Source organism: Equus asinus, chromosome 2 (genome assembly GCF_041296235.1).
Source record: "Equus asinus isolate D_3611 breed Donkey chromosome 2, EquAss-T2T_v2, whole genome shotgun sequence".
Classification (NCBI taxonomy): Eukaryota; Metazoa; Chordata; class Mammalia; order Perissodactyla; family Equidae; genus Equus; species Equus asinus.
This window is the reverse complement of record NC_091791.1, coordinates 142,499,151-142,518,989: the sequence shown is the minus strand read 5'-3', so window position 1 is coordinate 142,518,989 and position 19,839 is coordinate 142,499,151. Positions and strand designations below refer to the sequence as shown.

Below are 19,839 nucleotides of genomic sequence, written 5' to 3'. Positions count from 1 at the left end.
TGTGAAGTGAGGCTCCACGAGTACTGTAAATCTTTACCCAGCACCAAAGGTCAAAGGGTTATCTGTGCTATGCAGTTTTAGGGCAGACGATTTTCTTTACTCTTTTCTTTCTTTCTTCTTCTTTTTTTTTAAGCAAGAAAACAAAACATATGCATATGAGTCACAGAAAGCTAATTTAGGTACTAAAAAAGTTCCTCTTCTACAGATGAACTGCTTTCTCAAGAAACCACTAAATATCAACTTTTCAGGCATTTTACAAAGAGAAACCAGATGCAACCGAGCCCCCTCCCCACCACCATTGTCTGCTGGAAAACTTGCCACACAGCTGCTAAAGCAGTAAAACAACTTCAAACCTACGAAAGTGATGACCATTTAGGCAAATGCATCAATTTTGTTCTTGGGGAAAAAAACCACTTCGGTTTATCTAAAAAAAAAAAAAAAGCTGTGTATCATTTTTGTTCACAAATTACTCCTCATTTAATAACAAGACAGATGTTTTTCACAGAGCTTTCCATGTTTTAGAGTATTTCAAAAGGTGACGACTATTCAAGACTAAGAATATAAAAGTCCAGGAAAAACCATCAAAATTCTTTTCCCAATTATTTTTTTGGGGTTTGACACGGAAAGTTGAACCTTATTATTTTTTTTAAAGATGGTGAAAAAATGTTTAAGAAAATATAGGCATTTATCGCTCCTTCCTTCTCTCACTACAAAATGATCTTTTTAAAGTGGAAAATAAAATTGTTAGGTATAACACCCTATAGGATACCATTAATACAATTCTGATACAGTACAATATACAGCAAAAGAGCATAAGGCATTTATTTTTTTAAGGGGCAATGTCATTCTAGTCCTTTTTGCAATCCTCTGAATTTAAGAGGCAGAAATGCAAATTACGATAGTACTGCTGTTGCATTTGACTGGAACAAAAAAATTACAAAAAGGCTTTTAAATATTGAAAAGTGCAAAATATCTTCTGTGATTTGCTACAAGATTCAGTTTGGAATTTGCCAAGTAGATTTCTCCTATAATATAGCAGCAATGATTTTTCTGATCCCCTTTGCTTCTTGCTTATTTAAAATTCCTCTATCTTTTGTGGCAAGTAAAAGAAACTGATAAAATAAATGAACAGCTAATAGTTATCAAGCCCTTACTACGTACAATGCACTGTGCTGAGGGTTCCACATGCACTAGCACATTTAATCCTCAATATCCTAGACATTTACAGCAAACTGAGGTTCATGGAGATGAAGTAATTTGACCAAAAGCACACTCCTAGGGGGTGGAGAACAAGGATTTAAACTCTGACCACCTAGGATGTCAAAACCCTCAGTCTTCTATTTTAATTTTTAAATTTATATACACTAAAATTGACCTCTCGTGGTGTACAGTTCTATTTAACACATGCAGACTGTGTAACCACCACCATAATCAGGATGCAGAACAATTCCATCACACCAATTGTATGGCTATATCACAGTGTGTTGATCCATTCACCCATTCAAGGATTTTGTTGTTTCCAATTTTGGGGGACTGTGAATAGAGCTATTCATTTGTGTATAGGTTTTTATGTGAACATAAGTTTTCATTTTTCTAGGGTAAACACCTAGGATGGGACTGCTGGGTCATACAGGCAGGCATGTTGAATTTTATGAGAAAGCACTAAACTGTCTTCCAGAAGTGGCTGTACCATTTTGAATTCCTACAGTAACACATAAGAATTCCAGGGGTTCTGCATTTATGACAGGACTTGTGATTGGCAGTTTTGACATTTTAAAAATTTTTACTCATTCTAATAGGTATGTAGTGGTATCTTACTGTAGTTTAAATTTTTAAACTTGCATCTCCCTAATGATGTTGAGCATCTTTTCATAGACTGCTCAGGCATAATCCCCATATCTGAAGGCCTCAGTCAGGCCCACATGTCATCAGTCAAGTCCTACATATTCTAAGCCCAAAACAACTTCATATCTGCCTTCTCTCCAATGAACTACTGTCTTAGCTTACCCTCTCAGCATCTTAGATATTTCAACAACCATCTTACTGTTTTTCTGTCTTCAGTAGACCCCTCCCTGGCCCATACTCACTGCATTCTCTAAACCTATCCTCTACGATATATCATTAACAGTTACCTTTCTAAAACAAGCCATGTCACTTTCTCACCTGAAAACTTTTGATGGCTCTGCATTGCTTATATTATAGGACAAAGACCAAACCATTTACCAGGGTACACAGGCCCCTTAAAACATGTGCCCTATATAACTCTATGCTTTTAGTCTCTACAACTCCTACCCATGCGACTCATGTTTTAGCCATAGCAAACCAATGAGGCTACCTCTTCAATCTTTTTGCTTTTATACATTTTAAGCTTCTATGAGTGAAGGATTTTTGTCCATTTCTCTAACAGGCAAACTATTCTTCATTATGCAGCAAAAATCGGTCATTTATCCTCTATGCTTCCAGAATATTCTGATTATATCTTAATTTCGTCTATCAGCACATTTTCCTACGAACGCTGATAGATCCTGCACGCTGAGGTTAAATATTTTGGAGGAAGGTATGCCATCTTATGTTGATATTCCTGGTGCCCAATACAGGGCCTGGTACAGAGCATGTGCATTCAATCAATAAACGCTAATTCTTAAATTTTAAAAATAATGCAAAATAAGTTAAAATCAATAATTAGGGTGGGGGTAAACTTTAATTTGAAAATTTTATGAAATTGTTTGATATGACAATTAAATTGGTGTAGATAGCAATCTTACGTTATTAAACCAAGTAGCTTTATATATATATACATATATATATATAAAAAATTCTGAGAAAAATATATATTGTATCAACCCTAAAATTAGAAATTTTGCATTTCTAATTGGCGCTATCTTCTAGGCAATGTCTTCACAAAGAGTTAGGAGAAGAAATCACAGAAGTCAAAATGCATGCTGTGGGAATGGTTTCAATTTTGCAATTAATTTACTGGTAATTAATTTACATTAATTTAATGGTAGCTGCAGCCCATTATCAGTAATTCCTAAATGGAGTTCATTTTCTTACTCACAAGGCCAAAGAGCGTCTGTGTCATAAGTAGAGGCCCAAGAGAACAACCAAGAAAGCAAAGAATCCTCTTTATCTGAAATCTACTGAGTTCCATAAAACACTGCACTCACTGTATTCACACAGTGCTACAGGGGCTTTGTAAACAGTGTTGCAGCTCCAAGAGCCCACCATAAAGCTCAGTGATGGCAGCTGAGTGGGCTCAGAAATACTCTCCTTTTGAGTGACTGCTAAATGCTCCTGGCTTCGCACCGTGGGTTGAAAGAACAGTTGACGTTTATGGGTTTCTAGCATCCACGGCTATGTCTCCTTTATTTCCTTGTTCATCTAGAAACAGAATTTAAGTAATTTGGCAGTACCACAGTTGCCTAAAATGAGATGTACCAAATCAAGAGTAATTAGGCTTGCAACACAAAGATATTTCTAAATATGAATCTAATCAGGTCACTCCTTGCTTAAAACCATTTAATGGCTTCATACTGCCCTCAGGATAAAGCCCGCATTCCCTCACGTGGCTCACCATGTGCTGAAGACCTAGCTTCTTGTAAGTCTCTCTGGCTTCACTCTGTGGTCACAGAAACACTTCAGTTGCTCCAGAACATGGTCATCCCTCATCTCCTGGTCATCTCACATGAGTTTCACCATTCCCTCAGTATTTCCTGCGTTCCACCATTCCCTCTTTGAAGAAGTAAATTTAGCTGTGAAGCTTAAGTTTCAGAGCCCTTTACTTGCATCGGGTCTACTCAATGCCCTGTGCCTACAGTACGTTTGTATGTTATTTTTATTCTATTATTTTGTTTATTTTACTATATATTTTTTCTTTTACCAGCCCCCAAATAACCTGTATCCACCCCTGCCACTTTGCCTGGCTAATCCTACTTTCCCTTTAGATCTCAACAAAAATGTTACCTCTTCCTGGAAGCCATCCGCACTGCAGCCCTGAAACAGGTCAGAAGCTCCTGCAAGTGCTATAACAGCAATCTGACGTCCACTATCAAACAGTTCATCACACTTTCTTTTAATTGTCTATTTAATTATCAGTCTTCCTCCTAGACTCTAAGTTCCCCAAAGGCTATGACCATGTTTACATTGAATATGGTTGCATCTTAACACAGGGACGACCACACGGTAAGCTTGGTAGATATCTGAGAATGAAAGGATGAATTTGTGGATGAGCACTCAGTGGCAAACAAAACACAGGGAACGAAGGGCCCAAACTGGAAGATTATACCCGAGAGCCTGTGATTCTTCCATGCCCGGGATATTTAGGAAGAAATACACTGACTGAAGGATGACAGCCAGGAAGGGCCATTTTTTCCCCCATGTGAACACTGAGAAACATGGGAAATATGACTAGAAACAAGCAATAAAAAGTGCAATAAAAGTGGACTAAGGAGGGGCTTAGTGGTACAATACTTAAAACTCAAATTGGCCTGACAAGAGATTCAGCAACACAGGAACCTAGACGGCACAAAAACAAATTTCTGAAAGATTTCAGAAAAGAATAACAAACTAAAGCTAGAAGTTATTAATTTACAAAGAGAAACATTGGCTATTTAGGGAAAATAAAATTTTTAAATAAGAGTATTTTGTGACACATCAAAACTATATGAAACTCAAATTTCAGTGTCCATAAATAAAGTTTTATTGGAACACAACCAACACCCATGAATTTATAGATTTTCCATGGCTGCTTTTGTGCCACAGTGGCAGAGAAGAAATGGCCTACTGTATCAGTCTGCTCGGGCTGCCATAACAAAACATCATAGCCTGGATGGCTTAAAAAACAGAAATAAACTTCTCACAGTTCTGGAGACTGGGAAGTCCAAGATCAAGGTCTGACAGTGCTCAGTTTCTGGTGAGGGCTCTCTTCCTGTCTTACAGACAGCTGCCATCTTGCTGTGTCCCCACATGCTGGAGAGCAAGCTCTGGTGTCTCTTCCCCTTCTTATAAGGGCACCAGCCCAATCAGCTCAGGGCCCCACCCTTATGACCTCATTTACCATTTATCACCTCCTCAAAGTCCCCATCATCAAATATGGTCTCATTAGGGGTTATAGCTTCAACACAAAATTTAGTGAGGGTATACACATTCAGTCCAGAACACCCACAAAGCCTAAAATATTTACTATCTGGCCCACTATAGAAAGTTTGCCTATGCTTCCTTGCTCTAGATCTTTGCTTCTCAAAGTGGGCAGAAATGCAAAAGTTTCAGGCCCTACCCTGACCTACTGAATTAAAATCTGCATTTTAACAAGATCCCTGGGGTAATTCATACATATATTAAAGCTCAAGAAGGACAGGTTTCCAAATCTAACAATCATGGTAAACCACATGAAAAAGATTTTTTAAAACACAGATTTCCAGGATCCACCCCGGGAGGAGAGGAATTTTAAAAACAGCTACAACAGTTAACCTTTGCTGAGAACTTAAAATGCAATTTTCCAGGCACTGTGCTAAACTTTACGTACACTATTTCATTTAATCCTGTTAACATTCTAAAATGGCTATTATTATTATTATCCCTATCTAAAAGATGAGGCAAATAATCAGGATTTAATTTGTTAATAAGTTGTTCAGCTTGAAGTTAAACCTAGGCAGCAGACATAAAACTTATTAACTGATATTTCTCTTTTAACTGTCAGAGCCACGTGCCTCCTATAATAGAGCATTGTAAATGTACCATGGGAATGACTGACACCATTTGGGGTCGCAAGAGGACTCCCAGAAGAGTTGAGACACAGTTAGGCAAGATTTCTCTAAATGGAAAGAAGAGAGATATCTATAATTTCATCCGGAGAATGCCAAAAATATTTTAGAGTGACAAATAAGCTTTCATTCAAGAAAAAGAATTTAAGGAAAGATAACCAGATGATGTACTGTAACTCTGCATAGTTCTTACAGTTCCATCCATCTGCAAACATTTTGTCTTTAAACAGAGGTAGTTGAAAATTAGAAATGAAAATCTTTTTTTATCTTAATGTAACAGTATTTCTTTAGTAACAGAATTATTTTAGAAGCGGATGCTCCATTTCTTTTGAGTATTGGTTTTTAAATTTTTCAAGTATTAAGGTTCTAAATTTGAGATGAATATCAATCATATTTGGCATTTTCAGACTCTGCAGAGAATTAATTATCCAAAAATTTTTGTTCTCTTGATACATTAAGAAAAAATAGTTGAGTACTTGCTAAAGCCTGTGTTGAAGTTGCAACATGCTTTAGCTTGATAATAGACTAAAAACGAAGTAACAGAAGGTAACTTAAAAGATATTGCATAGTGAAGGGCAATACAATACTCATCAAATGTTCCCTTAGTTTTAACTTGTACTCACACTTTATCAGTTTTATGGCCTACATAGTACGTGGTTTCCAAAATCATTCCTTGAAAAAGTCCACTGACTTCAGCTGAGTAAATTTATTTGTAATTCTTTGAGAGGAAAGAATGAAACAGTGCAATCAGATACTGTTCAAAGGAACTATTTCCACTGAAAGTAGAAATAAACTGTGGTAAAGCATAGGAAGAACTGAAGACAGGCAAAAAAAAAAAATGTGAGGTATGTCCCCAAAGATCTTGCTTGTGGTAAGTGACAGCAATAGTGTTAATGGAATATTTACACCAATCCTAAAAATGGTCTGTTAAATAATAAATGCAAAGTGACCTCACAGAAACCAGTGCTGCTTTGTAAAGTCAAACCTAATCTAGAAAGAATGCTTAATGACACGTGTCGTTGATCACATGTTACTTTAGAACAGAAGAATCCTGGCATCTATAACGATATTTGGGCTGGCAGTTGATACCAAGGCATCAGATTATCTGAAGTGAATTTATAGGCTAAAAGTCAGTATGAAAAGATATACTTGAAACTATTCATGATTAGTAAGATTTTGTTATAATATAGTTATTTTTGACTCTGTTTTTAAGGTGCAGCCAGGATATTGCAAAACAACCACAATATAAGGATTTTCACCTGTAGGATGTTTTCAAAGATTTTCTGAGTGTTATCTAAGGCTTCCTTGTGTGAGAGGAATGAGGGAACACAGTCTCTGAAAAGATTTTGGCTTGCCTCAAAATGTGACTTTCATATTTCCTAAATTGAGTGATTCTAATTCTCCTCGAAACAAAATCACTATTATAGTAAGTTGCACAGTGAACCTCCTCTGACAAAATAAGTCTCTTTGATGCCACAAAATCTTGTCCTGCCTTGACTAAGGGAAAGATTATAACTCCCTCCAGTTGTATCAATTTGGCTCACCAGTGGTAGTTTTTGATTTTCTTTCTCGGGATACGTAACCACACCACCAAATCCTATTCTAGTATGGTAAAAGATAACACCCAGAAATCTGACTTAATTCTACCATGTCTCCATACAAACTGGCTAAGGGACTCCAAAATTACATTATTAACCAGGGACTGTTTCTGTCCCCTCCTACTCCCTAGCAGTAACTGGGAGTTCCAAGTTTGGATTTCTCAAAAAAAGATGTGTGAGTTTTGAAGGTGTGCAAGTGATCCACAAACATTACTAATGATTTGAAATATTTTGGATCTTTATAATTGGTGCTAAATCTCATGCTCACTAATCATGATTGCTGTGAAATTTAATAGCACAAGTCCTTTGGCAAAACAGAAGCTAAAGATTACCTACTATCAGCATCCTAAATGCTAAACTAACAATAGCACCATCTAAATAATCCCCATTTTCACTCTATTATGTAAAGACAGAACAATTAAGAACAGTTTCTGACAGCATATGAAAATAGTTCTTTTGCAATGAGAAACCCTAACTTCAGAATTTGAACCAATCTCTGAAATAAACAGACAAAAAAGAACAAGTTATTTCAATTAGTCTATTATCAGGGAATACAAGTGTGCTGTTAGTTTTGCTTCAGGTTTTTGTGTGATAAATGTAACAAATGTTTTAAAATTCTACTTAAAATTAAGCTAAACATTGGAAGTGCCAAGAAAAAAAATCTAAATGAAAATAATCACTACCAAGAGGCAAATAAAATCTTGAAGAAAACCTCAAAACACAACTGAGAACAAATCACACGAACATTCAATCACAATCCTAACGCTTTTTTCCCAGCTCCTCAAGAGTAAACCACTTCTAATTAAAATCAAACTGTGTATTTAAAATTATTAAACTAGAACCAGCAACATCAAAATACTCCCCCTGCTCTGCTAGTATTTATATTGTACTAATAAAGACAAGAGAATCTTTTTAGCCACTTTAAAAAACAAAATGCTCTACACAGGAACTGAGCGAGCTTTGAGAGTTTAGAGTAAAATTTTCTAAAATAACTTTCATTACTAAGTACAATTAAATTTAAACAGAAATTTGGGAGAAAACTGGACAAGGCACTCAATTTGAAATCTTTGGGTTTAGTCCTTCTTGTTTTAAGCAGAGGTTACAGTGTTACAACATTTTATCTAGTGGTACAATGTCTTACCGAGAAAAATAAAAATGCTTGTTAAACAAACTGAAAGATATAAATTCATTCGTTTATTTATTTCTCTTAGAAACAAAGGACTGTATGTGTTACTAAGGAGAACGTGTTCCAATAACATACTTTTTAATTGAAAATTTAATTACCAGAAGTGGAAACAAAAGGATGTGTATTAGGGCAACAGAATGGGCATTAGTATGAAAATAAAATTTTGAGACATCAGTTTGCTCAAATTGACATTGAATCAGCAAACAGAAGCATTTAAATTTCATTTCTGAGCCCATTTAATAAATCTAGTCCCAGTTAGAACGCCTTTAATGTGCAAAAGCTCAGTGAAAGCAAGTATTCACCATGCAGGACACAGATAGGGTTCCCTTAACCTACTGCCCTCTAGACACATCACTCTCTGTTAAACAGGCAGCTACCGCCAGATGCTCTCACTAAAAATGGTCACAGATGGTCAGTTCTCCAGTTAACAGAAGATACTGCCCTCTCAATAGCCAAAAATAAGAAGGAGAGGAGTGCGAGCTGTTAACACTTGCTTAGTGAGTTAAACCCATTCGCTTGCTATAAGCTTGGCTAGGCCCCAACAGTGACGTTCTAGAAAAGGAAGACTAGATTCTAGGGCTCTCAGGATTAAAAGGCATCTAACAGGTGATCTAGTCAGCAGCTGTACAATGCCTGAACCCACACAACTGCATCCCCGCTAGTCAGCCGGTCCAGCCATGACTCGGCAACTGCAGGGGTGCACAACCTGCTGTCTAACAAGCAAGCCCTACAGCTGGGACAGAGTTCCCTGTTACCCTGCACTGCCATTAGTCCAACCACTCAGTCTAATTCCACAGGCAGGAAACATGCAGCTACTTTAATAGACAAGTATGCTGACTATAACAAAATTATTGCCTTGTTTATGCATTATAAAGTGATTTTAAGCTGAATTACCCCAAATAGCATACACAAAGGATTTTACAACATAAAAACACAGACAATTTATTTTTAAAACAAAGGCGGAAATAAAGGTTTATAGTATTGAAAACTACTATTGAGAGATGACAAAAAATTCCAACAAAGATCAGTGGGTCGTGTTCTTTATATATACATGCACCTGTAGAAAATTTTTAAATTTTAAAGAATTGTTTTTAATTGACAAACTTTTAATTAAATGTTTTTTTAATCTTTTCACAAGCAGAGCATTATTTTTTTTCTAAAAAATTATTCATCTATTTAGAATAAGCTACCTATATGTTTAGGAAGAGTGTTCTATGAAGCTATTTTTTTTGTATCTTCAACCTATTTATTGGAAGCATTGAGTTTGATGTGTGGTTTTTTTCATCAACAATTGTCCAAAATGCTGTTTCTTACTCGATACTAAGTAAAATTTGCTTGAATAAATTATATGCATATGAAAAAGGAGAGCACACTGAGAAGCCATGGCTAGAAATAAATGTTGCTGACTTGGGTGGTAGTGGGCTGGGCTAACACCATCTCAGTATCAATGGTTTAAGAAAGGTCACCCTGAAACATATGTAACTTCTCGTCGTTTATAAAGCTGTGTGACAGAGATCAATAGTGAAACTTATTTAACCAAATGCAGATTAAATTAAAATCCAACAAAACAAGATTATATGCAAAATGTCATCTGGAGAACTATGGCAAAGAACCAGAGGATGGGGTTGTGTGTCCCTGTGCCTGAAAAACGGATTCCCACCACTGCTTCTCACTGCACAGGGACTAAAGTCAAATGCTGCTCTCACAGCTTGTGCTGCCGTGAGGTCAAGAAAGTAAATGGAGAAGCCCATGGTGGGACCACTGTGCCCCTTCCCTTCCCGTATTGCAAAGGGCAGTCTGTGACAGGGAAGGCCAGGGTGTTTTTGTAAAAGTCCAATATGTGCGGAAGGTGCAGTAATAATTCAGTAGGAATTTGTTTGGTAATCATAACTAAAGTTTCTGATTTGTACTTAAGGGTGAAAATCTACTCACAAGCCACAACTGGCTAGGTACGCATTTTACACCTTGAGTATATATCTGTTTGTATGTGTTTATTGCAGATATAGATTTCTTTACTTCCTTTTAAACATGCTTACATCATGAAATTCTTTCACTCTGCAAAGATAGCATGAACAGGGAATAAAAAGTCTTTCAGAACTCTGATGAACCCAAACACAAAGTTAAGTGCATTTTCCTCTAGTGTTTCTGCATTAGAGCTACATAAATATTTACACTTACATGGGTCATATGTAAGAGCATTATTTGGTGCATAATTTACACATATTTTACACACGTAAAATAATACACCTACATAGCACTCTCAGGCAATTTCTAACCTAAACCTTAATTATTGTGTCTTGTCTGATCATTTGGTGATATTCTCATTTTACATTCCTACTCTACATCCACCACACCCCCACAATAATTGATCAGGATCTCACTCCACCAGAAGTAAACTTTAGAAAGAAACGCAGATGCCCAGCAGTGGGGGAAAGAAAGAAAGATAACACAGTTATGTGACATTTTGCCAGTTTACTCACAACAGTGAGTCAAAGACCAGTCGCTGACTTAAGCAATAGGATATACACAGTGCTGTAGTAAAGGCAATTATTTTCCTTTTGCCACTGAGTCAGTTTTTGTGCCATACATCCAACCACTTTCCCCAGATTGGTCTGAGAGGAAGGGAAAAAGGAAAAGCGCAGCAGGGGCTCACTCACCTAAACCACTGAGAGTATAGACAAGGTCACTGGTGCCCAAGAAAATGGGTCCGTTCTCCTGCTGCCCTTCCTCCTTGTAGTACAGCTTGTAGCCCTGAATGGTTGCTGTGTCCTCAGCATCTTGCTGCCACTTCACAGAAATGGTGGTACAGTTCAGAGGCTCCAGATGTAACTCTGGGGATTTAGGGGCTAGAAAAATCCACCAGAAATGTAAGTATAAAAAAATCTATAATTCACATGAAAACACAGGATAGGCAGATCTCGGTCTTAAGCCAACAGCTTCAAAAAAGTTCAATTCCAACTATTATACCTTAACCTACCTTTCAAAATTTCACAATGTTATTAAACTTTGACACAATTAAAAACATCAAATACTATATAAAAAAAGACTACATAGACCTTATGTGAAAATAAGAACAAAATATCTATATTTGTATATTTTAATTTTTTTCAAAGAGGCAGTTAAGTACTAATTTTGAACATCCAATATTCTTCTGTGATAGATGAACAAGTATTATTATTAATCAATTAACAACAACAATACAACCAGTCATGTTAAATTCCACATTAGTAAAATAGGAGAGCATAGAACTCCCTAGTCTTATGGTCTTTCTATTAAACTGATGATTTAAAAAACATATGGAGGGGCCAGCCCAGTGGTGCAGTGGTTAAGTTTGCATGCTTCACTTCTGCGGCCTGGGGTGTGCGGGTTTGCATCCCGGGTGCAAACCTGCACAACACTCAGGCCATGCCGTGGCAGCATCCGACATACAAAGTAGAGGAAGGTTGGCATAGATGTTAGCTCAGGGACAGTCTTCCTCAAGCAAAAAAAAAAAAAGAGGAAGATTGGCACAGATGTAAGCTCAGGGCCAAGCTTCCTCACCAAAAACAAACAAAAAATATGGCAAAATATAAATTAGGTCTCTATTAATATGTAACTTCTGGTAATTCAGTTTGATTTGGACCAATCTGTCTCCGAAGGATTTGCTAAGCAAACTAATAGTGTAACCAAAAGTTTTATACAAGTCCTATGCAAAAAGGGACTCGTATTCTTCCCCAATAGTCTTTAGAAATTTACCTTTCACACTTGTAGCTTTGGGTGTCCTGTGTGAAGTCCACACTGACGACTCTCCCAGCCCCACTCTGGTGGCAGCAGTAATCCGCACCAGGTAGACACTATCAGGTTTCAGGCCCTCCAGAAGGTACTCATGCATGGTCCCCGGGAGCTCCAGAACTTGGATGGAATTCTCAGTGCTGAGGCGGAAGGACAGGCGATACAGCACCACTTGGCCCCGCCGGTATTTGGCTGGGATTGGCAGCCAGGAGATGAGAATATCGGTGGGACTTCGACTTGTCAAGCTAATTTCAGGAGGTCTCAGGGGAACTGCTCATACGAGAAAACAGGTTGCTTATAAATATTTACAATCAAAATTGTCAATCAGCACACCAGTATTTATTGAATTCTCTTAATAGCAACACGTAACATCAGACAAAATAGATACTTTCAGCCCTAGCAGAGGTTTTCTGTCAGACTACAAACCAGAAAAAAGAAGGAAAAATAATAAAGAAGGACCAAGTATAGAAAACCAAAGAAAACAAGGTTTTCACCATTATTGTTGTGATTGTTTTACTGGTTTTGGGGATGAATATGAGATGACTTAATACTCATACAAATATGAGAATACTTCTCAAATAATCCCACCAAAATGACTTAGGAATAAGGAAGAGAGAATTATGCAAGAGTGAGGAAGCTCAGGACACGAGAGTTCTAACCTGGCAAACAATATTTGACAGTGTAAGAGTTGTATCTTAAAAATTAGTGTGAATTTTGTCTTCCTACTTATGATATATGGTGTTTAATATGAAAAAACGTTTTTCCTCTAAATAATTTGAATACAACCTGCACTCCAGGAAAACGAGGCAAGTACCCTGGAAGGCAGACTAGGATTAGGAGTTAGGATGGGTTCTAGAGTTAGCCTCTGTGTGCTTCCATCCTTGTTCTACCACCTACTCCACTGTGTGATCTTGGCCAAATGAACTCCTTTGGATATAAAATGAGGATAATAATGATAGCTCCCTCTACAGTTAATGGCAATTACATGTCCAGCTGATCAAGTGTCATCCTTGACTTGGTGTCATCCTTGACTCCTCCACCGACTCCACATTCAACCCTGAGGCTCCACCACTTGCACTGCCACCCCGTTGGTCCCTGCCACCATCCTCTTTAACCTTTATCGTTGTGACAGCCTCCTACCAGATCTCCCTGCTTCTGCCCCTGTCCCTAGCATCTATTCTCAGCACATTAGCTGTTAAAAAGCAAGTCAGATCTTGTCACTCTTCTGCTCAAAACAGCTCCCATTTCACTCAAAGTAAAAGCCAGTCTTCACTGTGGCTTCACACAAACCCCTATCCTTACATGGCCGGCTCCTCATTAATTCTCTGCCTCATCTCCGACTGCTTTCCACTCGCCCCCTCCACTCCAGCCATGCTTGTGCTTCAGGCCCTTAGCAAACTCCACTTCCTCTGCCTAGAATGTGCTTCCCCCAGTCATCCGCCTGGCCAGCTCCCTCACTTTCAATTACTTCAGGCCTTCACTCAGATGTCACCTACTCAGGGAGCCCCACTTTGGTGACTCTGTCTAAAGTTTCAAACCATCCCAATGTTTCATACTCCCTTCTCTGCTTTTTCCCCTTCTCCTCAACACTTACCACTATCTAACACAGTACATAACTGACTGTTTGCCTTGTTCTTCTGCCCCTCTCCCACTAGAAAGAAAGCTCTACAAAGTCAGAGACAATTTTTCTCTCTTTTGTTCACAACTAAATACTGAATAGCACATAGCAGGTACTCAATAAATATCTGTTGAATGGATTAAACAATAGATGGAAAAGGGACAATCAATTTATGAAGCACTTCTGAGTCCTTTATGTGTATGAATTCATTAATTCTCACAAAAACTCGATGAAGGAAGTAGCATTATCATTGCTATATCTGAGGAAACTGGGGTACAAAGAGGTCAAATCACTTGCCCAAAGTCACATAGCTTCTAAGTGAAGGAGCAGATCTGGGCAGACCATACAGAGCCCACATTCTTTTTTTTTTTTTGAGGAAGATTAGCCCTGAGCTAACTACTGCCAATCCTCCTCTTTTTGCTGAGGAAGCCTGGCCCTGAGCTGACATCCGTGCCCATCTTCCTCTACTTTATAAGTGGGACGCCTACCACAGCATGGTGTGCCAAGCGGTGCCATACCCGCACCTGGGATTGGAACTGGTGAACCCCGGGCCGATGAGAGACAGAACGCGCGAACTTAACCGCTGCGCCTCCAGGCCAGCCCCGAGCCCACATTCTTATCCCCAATCTCTTCTATAACTATAGTTCCCCTATTGCGGGGTTATGTAGGGATTAAATGAGATAATGTAGGGAAGGTTTTTAGAACAGTCAGGGCTAAGAGCTCCACAAGTGTTCATTGTATCTGCTGTGCACTGCTGTGCACCTCGGAGACCCACACATCTCAGTTTGAGAAATATGGGCTTAGGCAATGGGAAGACATCAGTGAAGAAATTTGAAAAGCATTGTCAAAAGGTCTGTATATTATCCAGAAAGCTATATGAAACTTCATTAAATAAAAAAGTTGCAGAGTAAGGAAAGGTTTAAAGGAGAAAAACTTTGAGATCCTAACTTAACTGGAATTCGCAAGCTTTAACAAGTAGCTTGCTATGCTTAGATTTATTTTCCTCAAGGATATAGGGGGAAAACTCCTTATACAGCAAAAATACCCAAAACAAAACACTAGCCTGTTTCAACTTAGACAGACATGTCAGAGGTTGTCAAATGTAATGAGATAACTAGAGAGGTCATGTGTATTATGGCTCATTCTAAAATGGAACAGACTCTTAAATGAAAACTGAAATATGGAATTCAGCATCCAGATAAGTGATAATTTTTTCATTTAGTCAAACTCTGAACTTATAAACATCTAAATAAGTGGCATTATAGAGATCTAAGTACGAGATCTAGGACCAAATGAACAAATAAAAAGATTTGGGAATCGTTAATATAAAAATGTTTGAAAACTAAGGGTGGACTATTTCTTGAGGATAAGAAAACATTTGTAAAGGTAGAATAGTATAATTAAGTATATGTTTAATAATTCCCTTTTCACTCTGCAGGGTGAAAAATAGGCCTTCCAGAGCCCTGGAGAGAGAGAGAGAGATGAAAAGTCAGAGGAGGACATCAGCTCTCCAGGACTATCTTAGTGGATGGAATTTCCCACCATCATAGGAGTATATGGAGGCTTGCCCTCAAATGGACTGCTACTCAATTTCTAACCCACCACCAGGTAACAAACTGAACGAGTAATACTTTCCTCTTTAAGTAGAATAAGCATATTGTATCTAAAAATAAACCAACTGCTATCTGATTACCTAAGAATTTTTCTTAACTGACAAGTACTAAATTTCATAAACTCTCAGTTTCAGAAGCCCAATATTTCTGATGTGCAGTCATTACACACACTCCATATGTAACTGTCATATTTATTCACGCCTAGAGACTCTCACACTTTGTTCTATTCAGTAAAAAAAATTGCAATGTATTTACAATTTAAACAAGGAAACTTGAATAAAAAATAATGATAATACAAGAATTTTATTATTAAGATTTATATCACAGATCATAAACAAGTGTTTATCCTTATCTTGTTACTGTCAAAAAGCGAGTTATATTTAAAATGGCAGGTTAGCCTGTTTAACACACGTGCTTTTATAACCAAAAATGGGATATTTTCTCTAATTTAAAACACATCTATTCACTGAAATGGATTAAACATATGAATGTTCATATTTAAATGACCTAGAATCATGTTTCCTTACCATCCTCTAAAGTATTCTGTGTCACATGGTCGGACATCTGGCTGGCTCCCATTGGCATATATGCCACAATGTAGAAAGTATAATTGCTGGCAGGTTCTAAGTCATCGATAATATAATGAGTTGTGTCATTTCCGATGACTACTTGATACTCTTCATTATTTAAACCTACATTAAAGAATCAGTGTTTAAAAATTATGAATATTCAAAATAAAATTAACAAGACCATTTTCCTTCACTGTGAAACACTGCTCCTTGGGTCTAATGTCTGTTATTCTTTGGTGATCATTTAAAAAAGGTGAATAAGAAGGTCTTTATTTTCTAAAAGTAACCATGTCTTGCTACAAGCTACTAGTTTGCATTTTTCTCGAATAAATCAAACTGAAAATAATTAATCTTCTCTAAATTTCATTTAACATCTAGTCAAACCCACAGCAGAGACGATATAAAACAGTAACACAACAGAGCTTAACACTACAGAATACTGTAGCTCATGCCAGGGTAAATTTTACTTAAACTCATGGCTGCTTTTTTCTTTTAAATATAAATGGAGAGACAGTAGGGAATGTAACGGCTTTACTCTTTATAAAAACAAACCATACCAAAAGTTGTCCTGCAAAAGATCTCATTTTGCCCCTAGAGATTTATTAAATTTGACTGACACAAGTTGTTCTTTTATTTATATTGAAAGCAAAAGAACTGGGAGGCACAGAACGTGCTTCGAAACCCTTTGTTCCACAATGAGTTTTCTTTTTTTTTCCCCCAAAGAGGAAAAAACTCTCAGCCATAAAATCTTAATAAAATATGCACGGCAAGGTATAGAAGAGGATTTGTCTTTGTGGCATTTAATTCCTACAGAGCAAACCTGTAAAGCGGAACAAGAGCACAGGCAGCTACTGTGCTTTGCGAACAATTCACAGCAAATGCATGTCAACTTAATCAAAACTTTCTAAGGACGGAGCCCCTTCTCCCCACACTGGATTTATAAACAAAACAGAAGGCAAATTCCACTATTAAGTTTTCCCACATTTCTGAATTAACTTGATAGCATTTTAATTAGACAAGATTACAGGCATTTCACAACAGACTGGCTAATGGCTCGTTAATTAGGAACTGCATGGTGCGATTTCTGACCTACCAAACAAGGTCCTTGAGTTCGAATTAAAAAGCCTTGTTCGGTCCCTGAATAGACCACTGAGCCGCATGGGGAGGCTCTAATGAAACAACCATAATAGCAAACGAGAGCGGTCTCCACCAAAACCAGCATTCCTTTTACCTTCCTAAATCTCTAAAAAGGGAATTAACATACTCCAACATGCTCAGTTAGCAGACTTTCATTCTTCTTGCTACCATGAACCCTGATTTAAATTCAAAATATTCCTTTTCAAAATACTACTTCAAAGTACAAAAAACAAACAACAACAAACCACCTGTTTCTACACACAATTTTATTCTATCACCATTCTTTAGGGGTTTGAATGTTTTTTAACGTCTACTGCAAAAAAGCTAGGCTGTCTGTGTACACAACTAAAATGTGTAAACCTCCACTGTGGTTTCTATGAGAAACCAATACAGAAATCTCTAGGATTTATAAGTATTTTTTCCTTTTCCTCTATTTTTTTTTTTTTGCCAAAAGAAAATAGGAGGATAAAATAGATTCCAGAAATGGAACTAAGAGTTCTGAATAAAAATTTTAAGATAGATTTGATTTCTACTTTTATATGATAAATGAGATAGCAATAAAGAGTAGTGTCCTGTTCAATTTTCAGAGAGTTCTATACGATTTCAGAAAACATTCAAAATATATAAAATCAAATTCTGGGGAATTTGATAATGTTTACCTTCCCCCTTAAAAATAACATGCTATAGTGACTAGAGTTCACCATACTATTTTATTAAGCAATTACACCATTGCTGCTAACTGACTGCATGCTTAAGTTGGTATATTAAGTCTTAGTTAAGGAATTTATATCTTGGCCAGAATAAAATTCCTAAGTATACCACTCTTGTAATTTTTAGCAGGCACAGGTGATAAGTCTAGACAGAAAAATCTTAAAGTATACTTATACACACAACGTGTACAAGAAAAATTTAGCAAAAATTGATAGACAGGTGATAGATTATTTTATTAAGAGACATAAATGCCATAGAACTTCAAAAACATTTTGTGGATTATGTGAGACATCATTCACACTGAAAACAAATCCTTGATAGCAAGTAGTACTTAAAAATAAACACTCCTCAGGGCCAGCCCCGTGGCCAAGTGATTAAGTTCGTGCGCTCCGCTTTAGTGGTCCAGGTTTCACCAGTTCGCATCCTGGGCGCGGACCTGGCACCGCTCACCAGGCCATGCTGAGGAGGTGTCCCACATAGCACAACCAGAAGGACCATAACTACAAGATACAACTACATACTGGGGGGGCTGTAGGGAGGAGAAGAAGAAAAAATAAAAATAATAAAAAAATAAAAACACTCAAACTGCTTACCTTCTGCTTTCATGTAGTGCACAGAATAAGCGATGACTTTGTCTGAATTATAAAGTGGCCTCTCCCAAGCTAAAAGGATGGCTGAACTTGACATGGTTTCAGCATGCACATTATAGGGAGCACTGGGTCTGTCTTCTGACATTACTACAGTCAGTCTGGCTCTAGATAAAATAGATCCTTGACTGTTCTCAGCCATGCACTGATAAATAGCATCATCTTCAGGAATAATCTGGTTAATTACCAATTTACTGAGGAAAGAAAAAAATGATTTCTGTGAAAAATTCTAAGAATGATGTAAAATAAACTATTGCTAAGTGCACTCTCATTTTAAATGACAAAAGTTACTAAGAACAAAAACCGTGTAATCAGCCTTACTGAAAAATCTATATGACTTGTTTAAAATTACTCATTTTCTGAGTCTACGTAAGTGAGTACTTGTGATATCCAAATCCTGTTTGCTTTAGGTGACAGCTTAATCTTTATTAAAAATTTGGTTTTTCTTGAGAAAGTATACTACTCTGTAATAGCATCTAATTTATATAATATTGTAATGTTACATAAAATTCAGGTCAACAAAAATTTTTAAAGTTTTGCTCAATATATGAGAATGTTACAAGAAGATTCATAAAAATGAGTTCTTAAAATCATTAAGTTTGAATTGTGGAGGAATTCTTAGAGTTTCAATTACTTCCTTCTAATTTCTTCATTTTATGGAAGAAGAAACTGAGACCCCAACAGGTTAATATGCTTGCTAATAACTTAGCTAGTGGCTTACGAGCTCTAGAACCCAGGTCTGGGGAACTATCATTCATTTCATTAAAATCTACCACTTTCACAACCCACATATAAAATACAAAAGATCTAAGGTGTGCTAAGGATATAATTTTAATTTCTTATTTTAGTTTAAAACACCAAGATAATTTAGGTATCTGATGTTGCAATTATAAACATTTCATGTACACATTACTAAAGCCATTATATCTTATCTAAAATAGCAGCAAAGTAACATAGCCTACCTGTTGTACATTTTAATTCTACCATTTGAATGTATCTTCCTTCCGTTTTTCAACCATGACATTTTGGGTGAGGGGATTCCTTCCGCCTGACATACAAATCGAGCAGTGCCAGCTCGAGGCCTCGTTAAACTTTCTGGCCATTCGACAAATGAAGGAGGAGCTATTTTTAAAGAAAAAAGAAAAAAGTATTTCTATAGTCCCAATAGGAATGATACAAAGAGTCAAGGAAGAGTACAGCAAATGACACAAGTCCCATCCTTGAAAA

General features: G+C 37.1%; 1 protein-coding gene across 1 annotated transcript in view; it reads right to left on the bottom strand.

Annotated features, from left to right (window-relative positions):
- Positions 1–19,839, bottom strand: part of PRTG (protogenin) — a 111,849-nt gene that overhangs the window by 37,196 nt on the left and 54,814 nt on the right. Inside the window, exons 7-11 of the mRNA XM_014860447.3 lie at positions 19,575–19,734; positions 18,559–18,806; positions 16,076–16,240; positions 12,282–12,587; positions 11,204–11,392 (exon numbers count right to left, since the gene is read on the bottom strand). Of these exons, the coding sequence (XP_014715933.3) occupies positions 11,204–11,392; positions 12,282–12,587; positions 16,076–16,240; positions 18,559–18,806; positions 19,575–19,734 (1,068 nt within the window). The remainder of the gene's footprint in view (positions 1–11,203; positions 11,393–12,281; positions 12,588–16,075; positions 16,241–18,558; positions 18,807–19,574; positions 19,735–19,839) is intronic.